The 23,865-nt window shown below is 36.2% G+C and overlaps 1 protein-coding gene across 5 annotated transcripts in view; it reads right to left on the bottom strand.

Moving 5' to 3' along the window:
• SHTN1 (shootin 1) overlaps positions 1–23,865 on the bottom strand; it is a 106,835-nt gene that overhangs the window by 67,590 nt on the left and 15,380 nt on the right. For 4 of the 5 annotated variants that reach the window (XM_008069669.1, XM_008069671.1, XM_008069670.1 and 1 more), the window contains exons 2-3: positions 15,735–15,787; positions 5,416–5,476 (exon numbers count right to left, since the gene is read on the bottom strand). In XM_008069669.1, coding sequence (XP_008067860.1) covers positions 5,416–5,476; positions 15,735–15,787 — 114 coding nt within the window. The remainder of the gene's footprint in view (positions 1–5,415; positions 5,477–15,734; positions 15,788–23,865) is intronic. The other variant, XM_021718402.1, reaches the window with a different exon arrangement.

The following is a 23,865-nucleotide window of genomic DNA, read 5'->3' as shown; positions in this document are numbered from 1 at the left end:
GCTTGGCAGGGGCCCCCCTCACTAAATGACACGTTAAGCGTAATTACTGGTAGACATTGTAAATAAACAGGATTGGAAGTGAAAATTGTACCAAGTGCATAAGACACAATCTGACACATTGGAAGTGGCAGCCTTAATTGAGAGTTTCTTTGACTGCTCAAGATCATTTCAACTGCATTTCTCAGAGGACAGTGATTATAACTGTGGAGACAGACGGCATAATGGTATCAGCACTGCTGACAGAGCAGTGAATTAAATTGTATCTGCTGTTGTGTGAAAGCCTTGATGAGAGGTACAGATGCCTTAGTGGTCTTATCATTACAACACAATGGTCATGTTGTCATCAACCTTTCTGGCTCCAATTGAAAAGAAATGATTGTGTGTTGAAGCTACCCCCACCCTTCCACACTGCCCCCCTTCTTCTCTTCTATCTCTTGTTCTGAATAGAACCAATTTTCAGAGAGCTATGAAATCACGCAATAGGTCCTAAAATGCAGCTGCTTGGCATACAAACGGGTCCCCATTAAACTGGAATCACACACAATATGTGTTTATGCCAGAAGAACAAATAGAAGCTGAACACAGGCCAAGTTTATTCACACACACAAAGCCCATGTAGCTCTTCATCAATATAATTGCCTTTTATATTGTAGTTTAAATAATAGGCTCTATTATTTCCTTAAAATCCTAATATTCCTGGCATTTTATCACTGTGTTTACAAGGTAGGTTCTTCAAAAATGTGAAGGAAAGAGAAAAGAAACCTATACAATTTTTACAACATCAAATATTACTTTGAATTTTTAGCCTTAACTACTTGACATCTTCTGCCACAATCTGGTATTTCCACTATCATAACAAAAACATAAACACTCTGCATTTTTCATAGGAATCTGACTTTTTATTCACTAACATTCTTGCTCATGAAAGAGTAAGAAAAATCATTCTGCAGTAGTAAGGTTTAGGCCTAGCAAATGGAAACACACGCACACACATACACACACACTCTCACACACACACACTCACGCACTTATTTCCTAAATATTTTATAAAAAGCTGTCCTGTGATTTAACTTGATAACTTAGCTGGGTAATACACATACATTTTCTCCAATTCTGATATGGTATACTCCATCAGGTGGGGTTCTTGCTTCTCAAAGGGAGAACAGTAGAAATTTTTAAATCGAGCTTTTATTTTTATTTAAAAAAATTCTTCCAGTGCAAAATTGGTAGCATAGAAACCTACTTATTAGCTTTCTAGGTTCATAAGGAAAGAATATTTCAAAGGGTATTTATATCTTTAAAAAGCATGACCCTATTTCCAAAGCCAAAAGTCAGTTCTCATGATGCAAAACAGATATTGTTTTATATATAATTTTCACCTTTCAAAGAATAAAAGTTGTTTTATTCTTTTACTGTTCATTGAATGACTTGCCTTATGGTCCTTAATTTGAGCTTGTCTCATAATATCTACAATCTATGACCACTACACCTATAACATTTGTATATTTGGATAATATGAGGTTTAAAAAAGATAAACTTTTAATAAGGTGTCCCTAATACTGCAGTTACATTATATCTTTAAAAAGAACCCTAATCTTTTAGAAATACATACTGAAATACTTACAGTCAATAAATATTAAAATGACATGATGGCTGGAGTTCGTTTCATTACAATTCAAGGCAGTGCGTGGGTATATAGATGAAGGAAGACTGTGAGCTGATCACTAGTGAAGCAGGATAACTGGAACGTGGGAGTTCATTATGTTCTCACTATTGTGTAACTGAAATTTTTCATTAAAAAATTAATGACCCTCAGAACTCAGAAGAATGGCCTACAAGTACATCAACTAGTGTTCCTATCAGCCTAGTTGAATTAGCAAAGTGTGTCTCTCTTCATCTATGACATAACAACACTCTTACATACTTGCCATCTTAAGTACATATCACAGTGTAGGGTAACTGGTTTTTTTCTCCTACTTGATTTTGTCTTCTATTAACTATGAGCATTAGAGCAAGGATCTTGTTTTGTGTATGTCTGATTCTCTTGCAACTAGCACAATGCTAAGTACAAAGTAGGTATTCATGTTTATGTTTGTTTGAAGGACTGAAAAAAGATATCAGGTCTGAGTTCATCAGTGAATACTCTTTTACAATAATGTTCTCTGTAATATGGAATGGCTTAGGAAACTATTACCACCCCTATTTATTGAGTTTGACTATGTGTCCACCCTCACGCAAAACCCTTTACTTGTGTTTCCTCATGAATCCTCACAACAATCCTATAAAGTAGGAATTATCATAGCAATTTTATATCTGAGAACACTGAGGCTCAGAGAAGTTAAGTAACATATTCCAATCCCAGAGTTCTAACTGGTAAAGCCCAGATAAACCTATTTCTAGGCGACTCCATTTTCTATGGTCCTTTCTAATTCATTATACAGGGAGTCACCTTGTATAGTATATACTCATTTTAGATGCAGAATATCACATGGTAAATATATCACAAATTCTTCTCCAATATCAGAATATTTTTAAAGGTTTTCATGTGGTAAGTAAACAGCCATGAAAGTTGACACATATACAGGAAAACTGATGTGCCCTAAAACAAAAAGATCTAAGGTAAAAGATCTAATGTTGTGGCCTACAAGACATAAAAAGACTTTGGTTACTTCTTTCACAGGAAGCTTTCTAGGGAACTTGGCTTTGCTATGTGGTGGTGTTCTTTGTGTAGTGTAGAAAGACTAGGAGGAAAGTTCAGAAAAAGCTGGTAGAGAGTCATGAGTGGCATGAAAATATGGACAAAAAAATATTTACACTGGGAGAAGCATGCTAAGCTAGGAAGAACAGAGCCCTATTGCTACCAAAGCTTTTCCTGAGCCTTATACAGTTCCTCTTCATACACTTCAAGAGCTGGGCCTAGTAGGTAAACATCACAGGGATTTTAGGTTTCAACGGAAACTTTCCCTATAGCTATCCCAACGGGGAGAGTGGTATCCAGGAACTAACTTCCTAAAAGTAAATGATATGAACTCCTAATCCTGAAGGGCAGTCATGCACTAGAAGGCTTTGTAGATGAGATGTGGTAGCAGCAACTAACATTTATTGAGCACTTTCTATATGCCAGGTACTAAGTACTTTGTTTATATAGATTATCTCACTTTATCCTCAGACAGCCTATGAAGCTGGGTCATTTTATCCCAATTTTGCTAATGTAGAAACTTGCTCAAGGCTATATGAATTAAAACCAAATGGTGCTCTTCACTGATGATAAAATATGGCTTCATTCCCTTCCACATCCGAAATTCTACCCTCTGTTCAAAAGCCATGAATCATTTATCTCAGACATAACTTTTTAACAAATATAGAAAACTTTCTTAGTCTCCATTTTCTCTTCTTTTGAGAAATGGGTGAAAAGTTAGCATTCTGTTTTCCTGCCATCCAAACATTAAATTAATCAAGCACACTTAAAAACTAAATGAACACAACAGTGATTGTTGTACTACACTTTCAAGTAAACCTTTCAGGTTTATCAGGAAAAATATAAATTTTTTAAATGATCAAATGTCTCTAGAGGAAGAGATAAAGAAAATGAAAAGAGAAATGGTAGATGAGAGTACAATTTACATGCCACTCTAAAGGTTGGTGTTATGGAAAATTGCTACCATTTTTGCATAATGCAGGAAGCAAAACCCTACTATCTACCTGGAACAAAACATTTTATTAAGTCCAACCATAAGAAACTTGAACTATTCCTGCTGCACATAGTATGCTAATCTACTATCAATAATTCAAGCACATTACTTGATAACAATGCCAGTAGTCTAACTCTTTCAGATGTCACTTGGCATAAGCACATTGTATAATTCTGCATTAGAGAAGGACAAAGTCCCTTGTGACTGCAATTCATACATTCTCAATTCTGCAATTCATACATTCTATCATAGCATACTGGCCTCCAAAGATAGGTAATATCAACAAGGTTCTCCTTAGATTTTCTTTGTTATAGTCAAATGCTGAAATGAACTTGCTATTGGAATTCAACTATCATGCTGCATTTTTATGACTTTTAAAATCTTCAATAAGAATAAAATGTAGCTACCAAGTCAACACTTTACAATATAATCAAATAGCCTGACTGATATGGTAACTTCAGAATGATGGAGAAAGGCCTTGCTTCCAAGGGCGGGAGTCACTTTCCCTGCTATGGTCTGACGCTTTTGCTCATGATATATTTCCATCTGATCTTTCTGAGCCCGATCAGCCATGTTCTATCTTAGGGGATAAAGTAATAATAGATTTACATCACATGAAGAAAACATAGCAAAAATTTAGTAGATTGTTATAGCTTTTGTGAGAATATAACTTTCCTTGGTAAGAGGGCATAACATTCAAACTCTTAAAAATGTCTATAAACCCATATTTCCTTTTTACTGTTTTTAAACCACTTTGTTGAGGAATAAGTGGTATGTAAAAAGCTGTACATATTCAATGTATACAACTAGATGAGTCTGGAGGATAAGTATACACCTATGAAACCATCACCACTATCAAGTCCATAGCATATCCATCACCTTCCAAAGTTTCCTTCTGCCCTCTTTATTCACTTTTTTTTTTTTGTAGTAAGAACACTTCACAAAAGATCTACTCTCTTAGTAAAATTTAAGTATACTCATACATTGTTAGCTATAGGCACCATTCTTTATAGTAGATCTCTAGTATAATTCATTTCCTATGAATTAACCTCAAGAACTACTCAAGATCAATATAAAGATATATATATGAGAATACTTGCCATGGCATTATTTGTAACAATTAAAAATCAGTAATAATCTATCAGTGAGGGAATATTTAAATAAATTATGGTACTATCATATAATGGAATGTTAAGGACAACAATTAAAACTGATGTATGTCTCTACTGATATGCAAAAATGAACACAATATTGCTTACTGAAAAAAGCAGGCTGCAAAACTGAGTACAAAACATGATTGCTGTGAAGGAAAAAAATGAAATAGGAAAACAAAAGAAAAATAATAAAACATGACCACATTTTTGTAGATACATATATTATACAAATAAAAGACCAAGAAGGATAGACTATAGAATATTAGCACTGTTTTTTCTCAAGGAGTCAAGATAACAAGTCATTTTTATTCCCCTTTACTGTAAATTTTCTGCATAGCAATTTTTTATAGCAAGTACAAACTTTTATAACATCCTCACAAAAAAATAATGCTTATTCCATTTCTTTAAAACTTATAGTAATATCTAGGCATTTGGGGGGCAAATGGGAAGACAATTCTTGCTTTCTTGGTTTTAAGACAAGGGCATAAGCAACTAAACAGGGTATCTGTTACTCACATAATCCCCAAAGTTATATGTGTTATAATAATTCCACTGAAATGGTTACGTACTTTTCTGAAATTCCTCCAGTTTTTTAACAGCTTCATCTCGTTCTTGCCTAATTCTGTCACACTGAAATGAGAATTTTTTTAAAAGTTAAACTTGTATTAACGAATTTTAAGGCAATAACAAACTTAGGAACAACCACAATTTTCCAAAAACAAAAAACTTAAAACCTCTGAAGATTATCAATGGTCACATGGTATTTATACTGCCCAACCAGCATGGTGTTTGTGCCATTTGTATCTGGCCAATTTTCTTAGACCTTCTAAGATATGAGTAATCTTATGGCTGATTATCTCCCCAGTAACACAGCAATTTAAACATTGTTGAGTTAAAATGTATTCATTCTTTAAGAGACTGTTTGTGTCTCTTTTTATGTTGGCTAATGCAAGGAACACCCTGCAGGTCTGATTCCCAACAGTTTCAACGTGAACACTGGTGTACACTCAGAGGGGAATGGAAGGACTACTACATGAAGGCAAAATGTGACCACACTCCATACACTATCTCATCCAAGAAAAAGTGATCCGTATATTCTTCAGAATTCTGAATAGAGAAAGATAGCAAATTAAAAGGAGAAAAGATAAAATATTCTACAATAAGCATGTATTCTTTACATAAGCTGATTTTTTAGTTTTAAAAGGTGGGAAAACTCACTGAAAATACTTCAGGAGGCAAGACTGTAAGAGAAAAACAACTATTAAAGTATGAGGAGGACCTTTTAGACTATCTGGTATATAAACAGACATCTCATATTTCAATAGAACCTGAAGGCATTAGTGAGTTTTAAAAAATTCTAATGTTCCCTCTGAGAACTGAATTAAATTTAGCCTGAATTTCATAAAGCAGGAAAGTATAACAAACTGTAGACAGATTTTCATCAAAAGTACCTCAAACTTCAAGAAATGTTTTTTAGCTATTAGAGTAATATTTTAAGATTTGATTTCCTGGAAATATCTTACTCTAAGAGTGCCAAATGAATAAAGCATAACTTGAAATTATATTTGATTCCTAACTTGCCAGATAAATACATTCGGATTTCATCCCTTTGGATCTTTTTAATTTCAATTTTAATGGCTAAAAAATTATGATACCACTGGTAATTTGAAATACCCAGATCAAAACAATGAGATATTCGTACTTATCAGACTGGCAACAACTGAAAAGCTCTGATACCAGGAACTCGAAACTCTCATAAACTGTTAGTGGATATATAAATTGGTATCACTATTTTGGAAATAAACTATCAAAACTGAAAACGTACATTCTCTAGGACTCAACAATTCTATTTCTAGGTGTATATACCCAGAGAATTTCTAGTAGTGTGTACATGATCTGTATAAAAATGTTCAGCATTTTTAATAATAAGTCATGGAATATTCATATAATATACTATAGACCAGTGAAAAAGGATGAACTAAAGCTGTATGAATCAACATGTCAAAAATCATGTTGAATAAAAGGAGTTCAGAATATGTATCAAATAATATTGTAAGCATACAAAATATATATATATATATATGTTTCATGATACATCTGGTATACACAAAAATATACAACATGAAATGAAAAGATATATGCAAAATTTACGAAAGTAGTTGTCTGTTAGGTGATAGGGAAGGGAATGGGACCAGGGATGAGTGATACAGGAGATCTTCACTTAGATCTGCTGCATTTATTTTTGAATTTCAAAAGAAATAACAGTTCTGTGTGGTAGGTACTTGGTATATTATTCTCTGCCCTTTTCTGTCCTTTTAAGATATTTTAAACATAAAAGAGTAAGAAGCCAGCAGTTTAGTTTGCCTCTTTAGTCTCTAAAGAACCACTAAAATGTTAAAAAAAAAAAAAACAAACCTCTTCATATGGGTAAATCCATTCTAGCAAAAGAGCATGAAGCCAGCACACAGTGCTAAATTAGCAGAGCTGATTACTAAATCCTGACTTAACCCTCCTAAAAATAAGTTAGGCTGGACCAAAGATCATTTCCTAAAGGAGAAGCATTTATTTCATTAAGGTTTCCCTGTGGAAATTCATCCTGTATAGAATAATAATAATGTCTAATATAGTTTCTAGTTCTAACTTAACAGGTAAACTACATGTATCATTTATTGGCATATAAAATTATAAACATTAGAGTTCTGGATTCTCATTGTAGGCTTTTCTTAGGCCCTTCCCAACCCAAGTGGACTGTACCAGATAGGACAACACTTAATTCTTGGAGACTGCTGGCCAGCTGTTTCAGGAATGTTCCTTTTATGTTTAACATTGGCTTCTGTTTGTTTTGGATTTCCCCACTACCCCTGCCAGTCTGCCCAACCCACTTCCAGTATAGCATAAAGCACAAAAAGAAATCTAGTTGCTGACTAGACTCAAACTCCTGAGTTATGATTGCCAAATGAAACATAACTGGTATTTTATTTTCAAATTAATTTCATGTTTATTAATCCGACATTTCTGAAAAGTGAGATGCTCAGTGAAAAACTGTCTTCATCTAAGAACTGGTGCTTGAGAGTGTTGCTCCTGATTTAATGTCACTTGGGTCCCTCTATGTAGCTCTCAAAATTCCACCTGAAGGAATTACAGGTTTATGCAATTCTTACTTCAATCAAATAGCCAGAGTTTTTACTGAGATTGCATGATAAGAGTATTAAACAGGAATGACACTATATCTCATCAGATCTGAAAAAGGTCACCATTTGACATCACACACAAACCAACCAATGTGGCTACCATTTACTGGTCATTAGCAACACATGAGAATTTTAGGTAGGCTTGTACCAGGCACCCTGAACTAAGACTTTATGTCCAGCTCTCTGCTTTTAATGTCCAGGTAGATAACACAGAGAGATCTTGTCTTAACAACAACAACAAAAATCCAAAAAAATTAGCTGGGCATGGTGACGCACACCTGTTCCAGCTACCAAAGACTTGGAAGGATCACTCTGAGCCAGGAGGCCGAGGATGTGATGAGCCATGATTGTGCCTCTGCACTCCAGCCAAGATGATGAGACCCTGACTCAAAAAAAAAAAAAAGGGGTCTTAATATCAGTTTTATTACAACAGACAGGTAATCCCATTCTATGATCCAGCTATATGTGTTCACACTAACCCTATAGTTATCATCAGTGGATTCACAAGCTGTCTCCCATCCCAGCTGTGTTCTATCAGGGGTCTTCATGTTGCTTTGCTTTCTATTTTCTGCAACTACATTATGCTAGAACTGGCAGGCACAGAATTTACCATCTGTTATGCTGAAAGGGGTATGTGTTGGGGGTGGGGAGAATCTACACATGCTGCAAATGCAGCTTACTTATTCCAAACCAGAACTGCACAAAAAAATGGAGGACATACCCATTTACTGAAAGCAGAAATCAAAGCACACACTTATTTCATCATCTTAGGTGAACCCAAAAAAGCAACCTGCATCCTTTCCCTCATTCTACCAACAGGGAGAAGTTAGCAAGGATTATGGGACTTTTCAGAAGAATGCCTCATCTTTACACCACACAAAAGCCCTTCACCCATCCCACCCCTTCCTCTATCCTGCTCATGCAGCTGCACCATTTGTAAAAACTGCTTCTTTTTGTGTGAGAATTGCTCATGAAGACTTTGCAATAGCAACAGATGTTCTTGGGCCCACACCACTTAATTACGATTCTCTGTAGCTCAAGCCTGGTGTAGAACCCAGCAGCACAAGTGCTGGCTTGTGTAAGCAAGCTGGATAACGTTACATCTACTCTAGAGTAGCTCTATTTTGGCTCTTTATGAAGTGGTGAATTGACCGGAGGTTGGCCTTGCTGGTTTTGAAATCCCTTAATATTAGAAGTCCTGGCTATTTTCCAGAACTCTTCCTTGAGCCTCATCCAGGCAGATACCTGGCTTCTGAAACTAAACCAGGATTTCTGAGCATTGGCAGAATGATTTGAAGAAAAAAGTCTTTCCAGTATGAATTGGTATCTTCCCTGTACCAACCCCCCCCCACACACACACACACCCAAACGGCAGCTCAGTTCTTTCTCCCTGGTATTCATCCAACTTACAGTCAACACTAAAGTGTCTCCTTAAAAGGGCTCAGCAGAAGTATAGGTAACTGATACAGATACCAAGACATCTTTATATTTTGTTGTGTGTATATTTTATGCAAGAAAAACCTCAATTTTCTGAATTATAGCTAACCTCCACTAATATAAACGTTCATTTTTATCTCCTTGGTGCACACATGCAACAAAAAATTGCTAGCCTACAAAAAGGACAGTTTGAGGTCCAAGCAGTGCATACATGCACTGCATACATACAACACAAAGAGAGGAAACAATCTACACATAGGCAAGTACCTTAGAGTTGATTGAATGAGACTTCTAAGCAAGTGTTTACTATAATCATTGAATGTCTCTATTTCCTTCCTCTGAGAACTTAACAGATTTATAAAGGACCCACATATGCCAGGCACAGTGTTAAATGCTGGGAGGAATACAGGAGCATAATAGACCATGTGTTCTCACAAAACTTATGACTTACCAAGAAAGATCAATAATGAAATAAACAATTTATAAGGACACTTGATATAATGAGAGAAACACTGCTCTGTAGGAGCATATAGTTGAGACTATAACAACACTAAGTCTGAAGAGGTTTAACCCCACAGCATTTTCCCCAAAGTTCATTTCTTTTATGTTGTCACAATATTTCAAGATTTAAACATGCATAGCATTAGCATGCATAGCATTAGCATCCTTGGTGATACAGTGAGAGGACCATCAAATCATTTTTAATAATAATTGACAATTCTATTGTTCCACCTATGTAAGTTTGGCAAAAACTCAACAGTGCTTTCTGGATTTCTACACACTTACCCTTAAAGAATACAATACACAAAATCATTCCCACTAGGATGGAATTCCTTTCACTCGCTTTCTCTTTTGGTGTTCTTCTTTCTTCCAATTCAAAGTTTTTCCCTCCAATTTTCACAGGCAATAAATAAGTAGTAGCTGCCCCCTAAAGCTGTCTTGCAGCATTCTCCAAATTCTAGGTATTGTGTGTTAGATGGAAACACATGTCATCAGAACAGAGATCCTTGCTCTTTGTTTCTGGATAGATTGCTGTTAATAAGAGACTCATTTTCACTTTCAAACTGCTAAGTAATTACTTTTTCTCTGGCACAACCACTTGCCACTCTGTCTCAAAGAAAACTGCATGTATGTGGATGTATTATGCATGAACAGTTAGCATAATGGATGCATATCTTGCTCTTTAAAGTGGCTTTTTTATTAATTTTTTAAAAATAAAATACTTTGAGACCTTCACCTCTGAATATTATTACACAAGAGGAAGAAATTTTAACAATAGACAACTGAGCCAAGATGCAAACAGTATCACATATCTTGCTTCTTGAAACATAAGTCTTGGAAAGTGTCTGCCTCATTCTCTTTTCATTCATTGTTCCTGGCAAGCTGACAGAACTGCCTGATGCACTGTTACAGTAGCTCACCCAAACGACTTCTAATCAGCCACTTAAACATTTATGCATTTCAAAACTCGATCTCAGAACATAATATTAAACGTAAAGACTGACTATTTAAAAGGGGACATTCTTCTATTATACAGATTTCCTTCTTTTCATGCACACTCTACACACACCCCTACCACCCTGAGAAATGTGAAAGCCATTCCATTCAAATGGAGGCTTCCATTCAATGAGGCTTGTCCCCCATATAGGAAAAAACCCCAAATGATTATGACAAAGATCCTGAGTGAGTCATAAGAGAATGCCCTTCAATTGTAGAAGCATGACTAACATTTGAATATGGTGACTGTTACACAAGCAAAGTAAAACAGTTTATTTGGTTGATTCCAAAATACAGTCATCTATTTTTCCATACCCCAAAATTATAAATGTGAAGAGTTGTTCACATCAATAAAAAGGCTCTCTTACTTTTTCACATACTGTTGATAATTCCATTCAGAAAATGGGCAAAAAATAATGGAAAATAGCAAGTAGCACTCGTTCCATAATTCCTGCTTATACCGATGTTTAAAAACCCACACAAAAATCTTAAGTTTTTTACATTTTAATCCAACTCACACCACTTACTTTTGCTCTATTTAATATTTTGAAAATAAAAAGTGCTGGTTGATAAATGTGGTAAGTGCATTAGATATATGCATTCATTTTATTATTTAAAAAAGCAACAAATACTGCTTGTGAGAAAGAGAAGACTTTTTTTTTTTTAAAGTGACATTTAAGTCAAGCATTAAAAGATAATGAAAGTCTGTCACATGGAAAAGAGTACGAACCATATATTTTTATTCTTTGCCCATTGCATGGCCAAGCTCTAGGCACTCAGAGCAGCAATATCAGTGATCATGGTTACTTGTCAGCTTATTTGTGGCCCTCATTAAGGTAGTTTTTACTCAAGTGTAGGACCTCTACATATTTTTCTTTATATACTTGTATTAAGAAGGCATTCGACAAAAAGTTTTCCCTTCAAAAATGTTTTTCTTATAAACAATTAGATTTTGACTCATCCTCATTGATAAAAACTACAAAATGGCCAACATTCCATTTTTCCTAAAAAGGGAGAACTGCCAAAGAAAAGATCTATCAAAACATTGGCCCGCTCCCTCCAAAATTTCTTGGTCTTATTATTGGAATGCAATGTCTCAGATTTGATATTTAACTTTCAGTTTTTCAACATAAACCAATAGATAGTGAAGACATATGACCCAGAAAAATATTGAGTCTGATACAATCTGCTGGGGAAAAGTTATGCACTAGCAATAAATAATTAGAACAAAATTAGGACATTTGTGGGAAAAGCGTCAACAAGCTCCCGTAAATTTGTCTGCTTCTAAGAGAACACCATAGTCAGAAGACCTATAGATCTAGACACCACCACTAATTATCTTTGTCACCTCAGGAAACTCACTCAGGTTCTGAGGTCCTGTTCTCTTCTCTGTGAAGTGAAGACACAGGACTATTGGGAGCATTAGACAAGGAAGGTAAGAAACATTGATATCCCATAGTAGTTTCTTAATTAACACACAGCCTCTTAAACAACCGCCTTCCCTCAAGAGTACCCTGTCCACCCACCTGTCTCAACAGAGGAAACTCCAAATGAAACAGAAAAAGATCCTATGTAAAGGAAACACATTCACTGTCTTTTCCCATTGATAAGGCTAGTGGCCTAGCAACAAAGATAATTAGACTGAATGTGGACATGTGAAAGCAAGAAATACCTTACAATTTATTTTTTTGCTCCCCTCATTCATGAAAAATTTTCCCATACCAAATTAGCTGTAGCAAAATGAGTCTCATGTTAGATGGCTATCCCTCACTGATTTAACTGCACTCTGGTTTGGGGACATGAGGGAAGGATGGCCATGTGTATTTGCTGATGTCGACCGGACAAAGCTCACCCAGTCAGGCAAAAGAAAGTGTTTTTCCAGAGAAAATGGTGTTCTCCATTTACTACCTCCAGAACTAAAGCTGCTTTTACTCATTCTATGCTCTATAAAAGGCTTTTATTATATACCTCCCTCCTTTGTAATACAGCCCCCCTTTTTGGGGAAAAACCTGCAGTAATAAGCAAGCTAGTCTTTTAACAGAAGATAAACAGAGTGCAGTGAACTTAAAACCACTCTATTTTGTTTTACCCAACCACACAGCATTCTGTATTGCTTTCATTTCTTTTCTTTCCATTTCTGTTAATAGTTGTTTTTAAAGAATTAGAACAGAAGCAGGTCAATAATGCCTACAGATGTTACAAAAGTATTAGGCCATATTCAATGTAGAGAAACATGTAAACAGTTAATGGGCTGTGGTAATTTATAATCCTTCTTTACCAAATGCATTTTACCTATAATTCCACTTGCATAACAGATGGTTCGCTTAAAACCTCACTGCAGAAAGTGGCTCTTAGTTAAACAACCATTGTCACCACCAACAATAGATGTCTATAGATGTTTATACACTATGTATTTTTAGGGCACTGCTAGGTCTACAAGTAAGCAAGAATTAAAGAAAAAACAAACAAAAAATTTAATTTTCTTCCTCTTATGTTATTCATTTTTTTCTATATCCTTCTTTCTCTATCATATGGAAGACACCTGCTTGCTTTTCCGTCTCCTGCTTCTAGATTAAGTCAAAGCGTTCTCCTGAACTAATCCCTCCAACTTGCTTTGTTCTTCTCTTGTACAGGAGCAGATATGAAAAAGAATCAATAGCTGATAAATTTTCAGCTTCTTTGTCCTCCCAGGGCTGGAGGATAGCTGAGTATCTTAGGGAAAGAGGCTCAAGTTGTCTGGACTAAGCACCATTCATTAGATTCACTTTGAAATTATGGGGCATCAGGGACCCGGGATATAAGCACAACATCCTCACCTGTTTATATCCTCATGACATCTATGATTTGGTGTGGTTATGGCCTCAGAATTAGAAGTCTTCTGTTTTCTGTGACCTTCTTACCATATCACAGATGCAAGCACCAGCCACCTTCCACAATGGATATTTTCCTCACCCTTACCTACCATTTCCTGAATTGTCCAATGAAGGGAAGAAAGGAAATGTAAGATTTCACAGAACGCCAAAGATTTATTTACAAAAGAGCAAAGGAGCCTTAAAACTAGGTGAAAAACAATCTAAAAGTCCATTATAATCTTCTTTGAACGAGAGTACTTACCACTAATATCACCAACCCTACAGCTATATAGGTAGCAAACTAATATGAGTGAAAAAGTTAAATATGATTCTTAAGAGTCCAATATATAATACCAAATATGCCACAAGTTTTACAAATATTTAGCTTGCTGCCAATTTTTATTTCAGCTCTTGCTCTGAGATTTTAAAGATGAGGTTTCACAATTTATGGGAATGTTGACCACCTTCTTTAATAACCACTAAGGACTTATTTTATTAATTTTCCACTAAGGACATTATGTTTTTAAATATTTGATCTATCAAAGTAATCTTTTAAAGTACATTTTGTTTGTATCTAAAAACAAAAATGAACAGCTCTGCTTCCTCTTCCATTTTTCATTTTCTATTCAGTCCCTCCACTTTTCTGACCTTAGCCTGCCCTTACCTTTGTCTCCTCCCTAAATTTATTTTTTTTTTAAATGCCAAAACACACAAACAAAAAAACATACATATGTATACGAGATGGGACTCCCCCCCTCAAAAAAAATGGAATTATCTTTTGGAGGGTGAGCCCTTAGTAGTACACTCAGAATTTGTTACTCTGGGTCAAACCAAGGTTTTTATCTGAAGTTTTGAGAAGGCTGCATCCTGATTTACAGAAGAAACATCCCGAGTTGTGGCAAACAGGTGGCTGGTTGTTCCACCATGACAATTCACCTGCCCATACCACTCTGAGTGCTCAGCAGTTTTTTGACCAAAAACAGCATGATCCCCATGCTCCACCCTCCGTATTCACCCAATCAGACCCCAAGTGACTTGCTGTTGTTTTGCTTTCCCTGGACGAAAAAAGTCCTCAAAGGGAAATGTTTTGCCAATGTGAAAGAGGTGAAACAAAAAACGGCAGAAGCACTAGAAGGCGTCAAAACTGACAAGTTCAAAAACTGTTTTGAATAGTGGAAAAAGCAACTCAATAGGTGTATTGCATCAAATGGTGCCAAAAATTAAACATGTTAAGAATAAATACACAATCTTTTATAAATAAGTTCTGGTTTTGGGGGGTCCCCCTTGTACATAATTAGCAAACATTCATAAACCCTAAACAGGCATTTTCAGTGACAAAAAAGAAGGGTAAGTAGAATTCAATTATTTAACAATTAGAAAATAAAACTGACAGAGCCCCTGAAAACATTCATTTGACTTCCTCATCGTTACACTGGTGCTTTGCAATTTCTGGTACATAATTCATAGAGACAGAGGAAGCAAACATACAGAAGGTTTATATGGAGGTGTTTGGGCTAAACACCAACAACTAATCCCAAAGAGTTCTCTCCAGGTCTAATGTGTCTAGGTCCCAAAAGTACAGGTATCAGGACTTCAATTCCATCAACAGAATCCCAAATCTGACTGTTAAGAAAAAAGTATAGTTCTTGGGAACTTGAGTTGCTTGGCCTGGTGCCTTGCTGCACATTTAGCCATGTGGTTAATCTCCCAGAGCTTGCCTACTGTGGCATGCCTGCTATTCTTTACCATCTGGAGCCTGGAGTTGATATTAGCTTGAACCACACATGCAAGAGAAAAAGGAAAAAAAAAAAAAGCTCATTCACATTTAACTGAAATTGGTAGCTAAACAATGCACTATGCCGCCTGGGCTTTTACACATGTAAGAAAGGGGGGAAAGGGTAAAGTACAAACCTTCTCCTTTGTTTTCTGGTTCTCTGCTCTAAGGTCTTCATATTCGCCTATTGCTATATTAAAAAAAAAAGAAGAAGAAGAAATAAACATTACAACACTATCAAAAGTTTATTGTAGGAAAATCTGGGAACCCAACTAACCCCCACTGTCTATTTACTAGGTTGAGACAGAGTAGAAAAGAGGCTGCAGAAAAACTTTTGCTTGTAAGAGTAAGGAATAAAAAGCGGTCATAGCAGATGGGAGCCCTCAAAGCTGAATTTCAGTTCCCCTCCAAGTCATTAGGAAGACCCATGAGTCACATGTCACAGGAGACCTGTGACAATTCAGTTCTCTTCGATGCTCAGCACTTGGTCATGTGAAAGGATTCAGGTGGGTGTCCCCTGACATTCCTACCAGCACCATTAGTCTGCAGTGCTTTAATCAGAGGTTTATGTAGAAAATCAGCCTCTAGAAAGTAAAGTAGGTTTGCCCATTTAACTTCATGTCACACATCTGCTTCACCTACAGAGCAAAAGGTTTATGCTATGAGCATTCAGTTAAGAACAACTATTTTCGGACAAGATTGTCAATCACCAAGCCATGACCAGAAATCAGACTCATTTCAGTAAATGGAGAGTATCTGTAAACCATTTGGAAATATTAACAACTATGTAGAGGGGAAAAGGTTTCCACTTAAAATTCTTTTTTACTCGAAAAATAAAATAACCTAAACCTCTGCATTCATCTTTTAGTCAAAGCCCAATCTTTAGGCATCCTCACATTAGAAATATAAAGTTTAGAGCCTATCAAGCGAAAAGAAGGAGAACGACCTAAGAGCAATGATGGAGCAGAACATTTAGAACTGCTAGTCACCCCCAGAGGCAACACTCTGACTGGCACCAGAGAGTCAGTGAACCATCTATCAGGTTGAAAACTTTCATCTTTAAAAAGTTTAACTGGGATTCTTCTACTAAAAAACCTCAGTTTTTCTTTAAAAGAAGAAGAGATAAACAGAGCTTCCTATTTCTGTAAATATTCTGAAGACAGAAATACTATATCTGAAGCCAATGACTTTAAGCATGTCCAGATAACCTGGTAATTAATTCTAGCAATGTATGATTCTAACCACTTGGACAGAACAGCCCAGAGAGTAGACAATTAACATGGTTAAAAAATACAAGCAGCTGAGGTGAGTGGATTGCCTGAGCCCACGGGTTCGAGACCCGCCTGGGCAACTTGGCGAGACCTCATCTCTACAATAAATCAAAATGAGCCGGGCGTGGTAGCGTGCGCCTGTAGTTCCAGCTACTAGGAAGGCTGAGGCAGAAGGATCGCCGGAGTCCAGCAGGTCGAGGCTGCAGTGGCTGGGAGCGGCCACTGCACTCCAGTCTGGGTGACAGAGTGAGACTCCAACTCAAAAAAAAAAAAAAAAGTACAAGCATTGTTTCCTTCCACAGTGATCCAAAGGGTTCAGAATAGCTACTGTGATGCAAGTACCGAAATCTTAAAATCCAATGTAAATTGACACATATTTATAGAATTACACCATCAATGTCTAGAAGTTTTATTAGCACACCATGACTAATTAATAATTACCAAACAATTTTATTGAAGCCACATCCCAAAAGAATCCTTGAAAATTAGTCCATGAAATAGATGCATATGTACATGTAAAGATAGAACTATTTTGAAAATAATTACATTTTCAACAGAAAAGATTTGATTGACCACAAAATGAAGCCCTCTGCACACCAGCTACTCATCAGCCCCCATCACACACACCCCAACCACTGGGTATAAACTACATTGTCTTCAGATCTGAAAAACCAATGAAATGTGCTCTCTTTTTTTTTTTTTTAACAGAAAGAAACAAGAACTAAGTAAGAGCTTCTTAAAATATGTACCTACATCATAGGGTAGTCTGTGATCATGGTCCCAAACTGTATTACTATATCTAATATATTCAAAAAATAAATATATAAATATTTTATTGAGAGACTTGCATTTAGGTTACTTGACTTTAAAAGTATCTATAAAGATGAAAAGTTAAAATTGATTTAACACTATTATGAGTGACCTACTTTATAGATATACAAAACAAACAATAAAGGCTTATAAAACCATGATCTTATATTGACATAAAGAAAACTTTTTCTATTTAAAAAATCAGATAATGATTTTGAAGACTTTTTAAAAATACCAATACTATTCTTCCATTATACTGCCAATAGAACCTAGATGAAACATCATAGTCTCCCAATTACTGTCTTTGTGAAAAACATTAAGAAACTTTCACTATCATACTTTAATGGAAATCACAGAAAATATGCTTTCTTATGATTATGTGTAACTTAAAAAAAAAAGCAAAGTACAAGGAAAGGAAAGAGAAAGTATGGGAGGAATTTACCATTTGGTAACAGGAAGGAAGTAACTGGGAGGGAGCACAGCAAAATGTTTGCTTTTATTTCTTTAAAGTTAAAAAACCAAACAACATTTACACACACACACACACACACACACACACACACACACAGACACCACTGTGGAAATGTAACCATCCTCAGCAAAACTGACAAAAACCACAGTGACCTATATTATTCAGCTACTTTGTTTGTGGCAATGTTAAGGAGTCACAGAGAAAGCCTTCTTATTGTTTCAAAACAGCTCACAGCCTGTTTTTCGAAGTGTGTGTGTATAATTCAAAAATTTTTCGAAGTGTGTGTGTATAATTCAACTGATTTGATGAGACAAATCCTCCAAATCCTGAATTAACCAATGCAAAAGAAGAGATGAATCTGACCAACTATCTGCCATATGAAAGACATCAGAGCTTGAAAAGATTAATCTCTCAGGTTTACAGGTTTAGTATATTTCACTGTACTGTAAGGTAATATAGGACAGTAACCTAATCCCAGTCTGAGCACATACTGCCTAGAAGACCTGGGAAAGTTAATTTCTCCCAGTCTCAGGTTCCTCATCTGGAAAATAGAAATAACAATTGTATATCTCATAGTTATACTATTAAGAATAAATGAGTTAACATGTATAAGAGCATCTGGGCATAGTAAGTGTTTAAAACATGTTAGCCATGGTTATTATTACCGATAATGCAAAGTACACATCAAGTCTCGTATGCATGACAAAACATATTAAGCTGTTCCCTAATGCCTTCAGCCTTCAACTTACTTTTGTTCCCATGGACTGAGGGATGGTAGACTGGAAAAATTATTGAAACCCAGGGTACTGCTATCCTCTACCAAATAATGGGAGAGGAAAGGAGGCTAAAGACCAACCGCAAACAGTTACAGCAAAGAAAGGTAGTAAAGAGGTAAAAGCACATCTGAGAGTTATACTTGTCAATCCCGACTGCACATTAGAATCAACTGCAGAGCCGGGCTCGGTGGCTCAGCCTGTAATCCCGCACCTTTGGGAGGCTGAGGTGAGTGGATTGCCTGAGCCCGCGGGTTCGAGACCCGCCTGGGCAGCGAGACCTCATCTCTACAATAAATCAAAAAATCAGCCGGGCGTCGTAGCATGCGCCTGTAGTTCGAGCTACATGGAAGGCTGAGGCGGAAAGATCGCCAGAGCCCAGCAGGTCAAGGCTGCGGTGGCCGGGAGCGGCCACTGCACGCCAGTCTGGGCGACAGAGTGAGACTCCAACTCGAACAAAAAGAAAAGAATCAACTGCAGAGCTTTTAAATAGCACAGATGCCATGTCCCCCCACCCCAAGATTCTGATTTGACTAGTGTGGGGTGGAGCTTGGGCATCCATACTGTTTTTTTAGAAGTGAGTACCCCAGATGATTCTTATGTGCAGTTAAAGTGGGAAACCACTACATAACAGTAAAGAATGGAAGAAAAAGGAAGATGGTGGAGAAAACAAGGAGAATATCAGGCAGAGCACGTGTTTCAAGAATCATGCTGATTTTCTATTTTCTAACTCCTCAATGCCAAGAAAAGAAGTTTTCTTTCCAACCCGCAAATGACAACATAGCCAGTCCAGGAGGCAACTGAGTATAGGCGTAGTTGTTTCAGAAATATGACAACTAAAGTTAATAACTGCAAGCAGATAACACCCTTGGCTAGGGTTAACAACAATCATGGTTTTGCCTAGGATTTTGTCAATTTTAGCATTGGAAGTCCAGCATCCTTGGAAACCTTCCAGTCCCAGGTATACTAATCAATCACCCTCCTTCTAGCCCTAGCTCCAGACTAGTATTTCCAACCAATACTTACTAGACCTGCACTGTTCAATATGGTAGCCATTAGCCACACATGGCTATTCAAATTTTAATAAAATTAAATAAAATGTAAAATGCAATAGTCATATTTCAATTGCCACATATGGCTAATGACTACTACTATACTGGACAGAGGACTCAACATTTCCAACACAGCAGACAGTTCTGCTAGCCTGTACTATTCTAGGCATCCCTGTCCAGATGTCCTGCAAGCATTGCAAACCCAACATTTAGAAAATGAGTTCATCAACTCCCCTTCATACAAACTTCCTATTTCCTGTATGAAGGCTAACCTTTCATTGGTGTCATAATCTACCCAATTGTCAAGCTGATATTCACAGGACCACCCTTGAGTCTCCACTTTCTTCTTCCCCAAAGAATCACTGAACTGCTCAAATCTCTAGAAAATGTTTCTCCAATCCACCCTTCCTCTGCATCTGTTATCTCGGCCCTAATTTATACCCTCAATAATACAAAATCCTGCTATCCAGCTCTAGTTTCTTGATCCCAAGTGCATTTTTACAGGGCAGTTAACTTAGCGTACTGATAAAGTAAGTTGGTTATTTCGTTTTCTTTTTAAAAATCCTCCAAAGACCTTACCTTCACAATCTGAAATCCCACTCTACCGCCCACCATTCAGCCTCAGAGGACACAATCCACTCCATCACACTCCAAGTCCCAGTGCTTCCCTAAACCTTCCAAGACCTTTATACTTAGATGCCTCTGAAAATGTTTTCACCTCTACCTGCAAAGTCTTCTCCATCGTCCCTACCTCCTTCTTTTCAATGCTGTTATTTCTTCTAAGAAGTCTTCCCCACACACCTCAGACAAAATCAGTTATTATATCTTAATACCAGAGTACAGTGTTCATACATCTCTGTTAGAGCAGGTACATAAAATATTACAAATTATCTGTATATAGGTCTGTTTGCCTGTCTTTTCGCCCATTCAGTTCATTGCTATATGCTTTATATTCAGCAGAATACCAAACACAGAGTCCATGCATATGTTGAATAAATAAATGGTTCATATAAATCTGTGATGCAAAAAAGTTAAGTCAAATATTACTATCCCCATTTCACAAATGAAGACACAAACGCACAGAGAAGTCAAATCCCACAATACAGAATGATGGAGGAAGGATCCAGATTCCCAAAATCACTCATGCAAAAAGATTATTGAGCATTACTGTATGTTATATGCTAAAAACCTAGATCAGAAATAATCCTCTTGGGGAAGAGCTATGTTTTTAAACCAGTTGGTCACCTCTAGGACACTACCTGGCAGACATATTGTAGGCATTCATAACCATGTGCTAGATTAAATAATAAGGACAAACAGACCTAGGTCTTCAGATGAGCAAATCATGAAAGAGCATACATTCTCCTCCCCATGGTAAAAGGGTCTTTTACATCATACAAAAAGAACACTTTAAATAGCCATCAAATATAACCAAAAAACACTACCTCATGAAATCTTCTAACGCAGATTCTCATCCATTGATGAGAGCTCGAAACATCTCTTACAAATGGGGAATGAGAACATGAATCATAAAAGATAGCATTCAATTAGGATGCTATTCCCTGCTGCACATATCCCAATGGGTCCTCCTCTTAAAGCCAGAGTAGAAAGATAAATCATTTGTACCTTACTCATTAATTAAAGCATTATAAAAGCCAGAGAAAACATTGTGCTGGAAAACCTCATCAAAAAACAAAAGTGACAGATTTAACATCAGAAAAGAAATTACAGCAAACCTGAAATTTACTCATTATATCATAAATTTACTCATTATATCATAAAGTACACAATCTAGTGTTAACAGATTAATGATGTTTAAGAAGTATTATCAACAAATACTAATGTCTTCAAATTAACCAATAGGAAGAAAACTGAGTATCTTTAAAATACATATAGAAGTCTGATTTCTGATCTGGCATGCGAGGACCTTGTAAATTATCACTTCATCCTCACAACAACCAAAAGTAGAAACAAAACTGAAAAAAGTAGAAACAAACTGAAAATCAACAGGTCTTCTTAGATCTATCAGAAAACTGAAGTCAGAGGGCAAACCACTACCCCAAATTGGGGAGACATAGGCAGATATAAGGGATTACAATTTATTGGAGCAGAAACTTTCTTGGGAACCTGTACCAAAGTGGTCCTGAAACCCTAAACTGTAATTGACGAATTGCTAGAGGCTTGGTTTGCACAAGTTTGAAAGTTAAAATTACCTCAAAGGTGGGGAGCGGGAAGACCTAGTCTTAGGGAACCCTCAAACTTTTGTGAGTTTTCCTCCAGGAACCCTACTAAGTTCTCAGCAAAAAGCAGGGGAAATTTCCCTATTACTTCTGCCTGGTAGAAGAGAAAAGGAGTCACTATGAAATATGCTCAGAGCATTCTATTCTTAACAAGGCCTGCCCTCAAGAAAAACCATTTTGCCAGAACCTAACAGACTTGGTGGAAGGCAAAAATACCGAACTCTAGCACCCTCTAGCCGTCCTGTCTTACCCAAGGGAAAGCAAAACAAAACAAAACTGAGAAGAACTTGTGAAGGTCCCAGCCCAGAGTCACTGAAAACTAACAAAAAAATGTGATCTAATCTTAGGAATACAAACACTTCCCCTTCTTCCATACATTACCGACACACTAATATTTATAGCAACTTTATTCCTAATTGCCAAATCTTGGGAACAGACAAGATGTTCCTCAACAGGTGACTGGATAAATATACTGTGGGTATGTCCATGCAATGGAATATTATTCAGTGAGAAGAAGCAGTAAAAGAGCTATCAAGTCACAAAAAAAAAAGACATGACAAAAACTTAAATGCATATTGCTAAGTGAAAAAAGCTAATCTTAAAAAGGGGTACACACTGTGTTATTCCAACTATATGCCATTCTGAAAAGGTATTAACTAAGAAGACAAAAACAAACAAACAAAAACAAAAAAACAAAATGCCACATCAGTGGTTGCAAAAAAAAAAAAAAATTCAGTGGTTGCCAGGAGTTCAGGGTAGGTAGAAGAGAAGAAATAAATAGGTAGAACATATGGAATTTTTAAAGCAGTGGAACCATCTGTACTGTAATGGTAGACAAGTGTCACACATTTGTCCAAACTCACAGACTATACAACACAAAAGTGTACCCTAATGTCAACTATGAATTTTAGTTAATAATAATAATGTATCAATTCTGGCTCATCAATTCTAACAAATATACCACATTAATTAAGGTAAGATATGAATAATTAGTGGAAAGAGAATTAGGAGAAGGTGAGGAGGTATGTGAAAATTATACTTTTGGCTCAACTTTTCTGTAAATCTAAAAATTCTCAAAAAAGAAGTCTTATTTATGAAAAAATAATAAAATACACAGAATCAAATGCAAATTTATGCCACAGAGGACTTCAGATGGAATCAAGGAACTAAAAGAATCTTGATACATTACTCTATGGAACCATGCAAAAATTTCAGAACCCATGTTTTAATGTTTAAATGCCTAGCAAGCATGGCAAGCAAAAAGTAAATAAGTATATAAAAGTACTGTTCCTTCTACATTTTAAAGCAAAGTTTAACTTTGTAACAGCTTTACACAATAAAGGTCAAATCACAATAAAGTTTAAAATACACATACTTTTTGGATCCCAACTTTCAAGAATTTTCCTGTACCCCCAAAATACATAAAACTGTTGTCAATTAAAGAAATAAAAATTTTAAAAAGAATTTTTCCTGCAGCTCACTTTAAGATACATGTGTATAAGAATGTAAACAGCATTATTATAGTTAATAAACTTTAATTTTATAAGTTTTAAATTTACAGCAAAACTACAAAGATAGAACAGTATCTTACATTAGTTTAGTATATTTGTTAAAATTAATCAGCCAATATTGATACATATTTTATTCAGA

Source organism: Carlito syrichta, unplaced genomic scaffold, assembly GCF_000164805.1.
Source record: "Carlito syrichta isolate Samal-C Ts95f unplaced genomic scaffold, Tarsius_syrichta-2.0.1 Scaffold312174, whole genome shotgun sequence".
Classification (NCBI taxonomy): Eukaryota; Metazoa; Chordata; class Mammalia; order Primates; family Tarsiidae; genus Carlito; species Carlito syrichta.
This window is presented reverse-complemented; position numbering and strand designations above follow the sequence as displayed.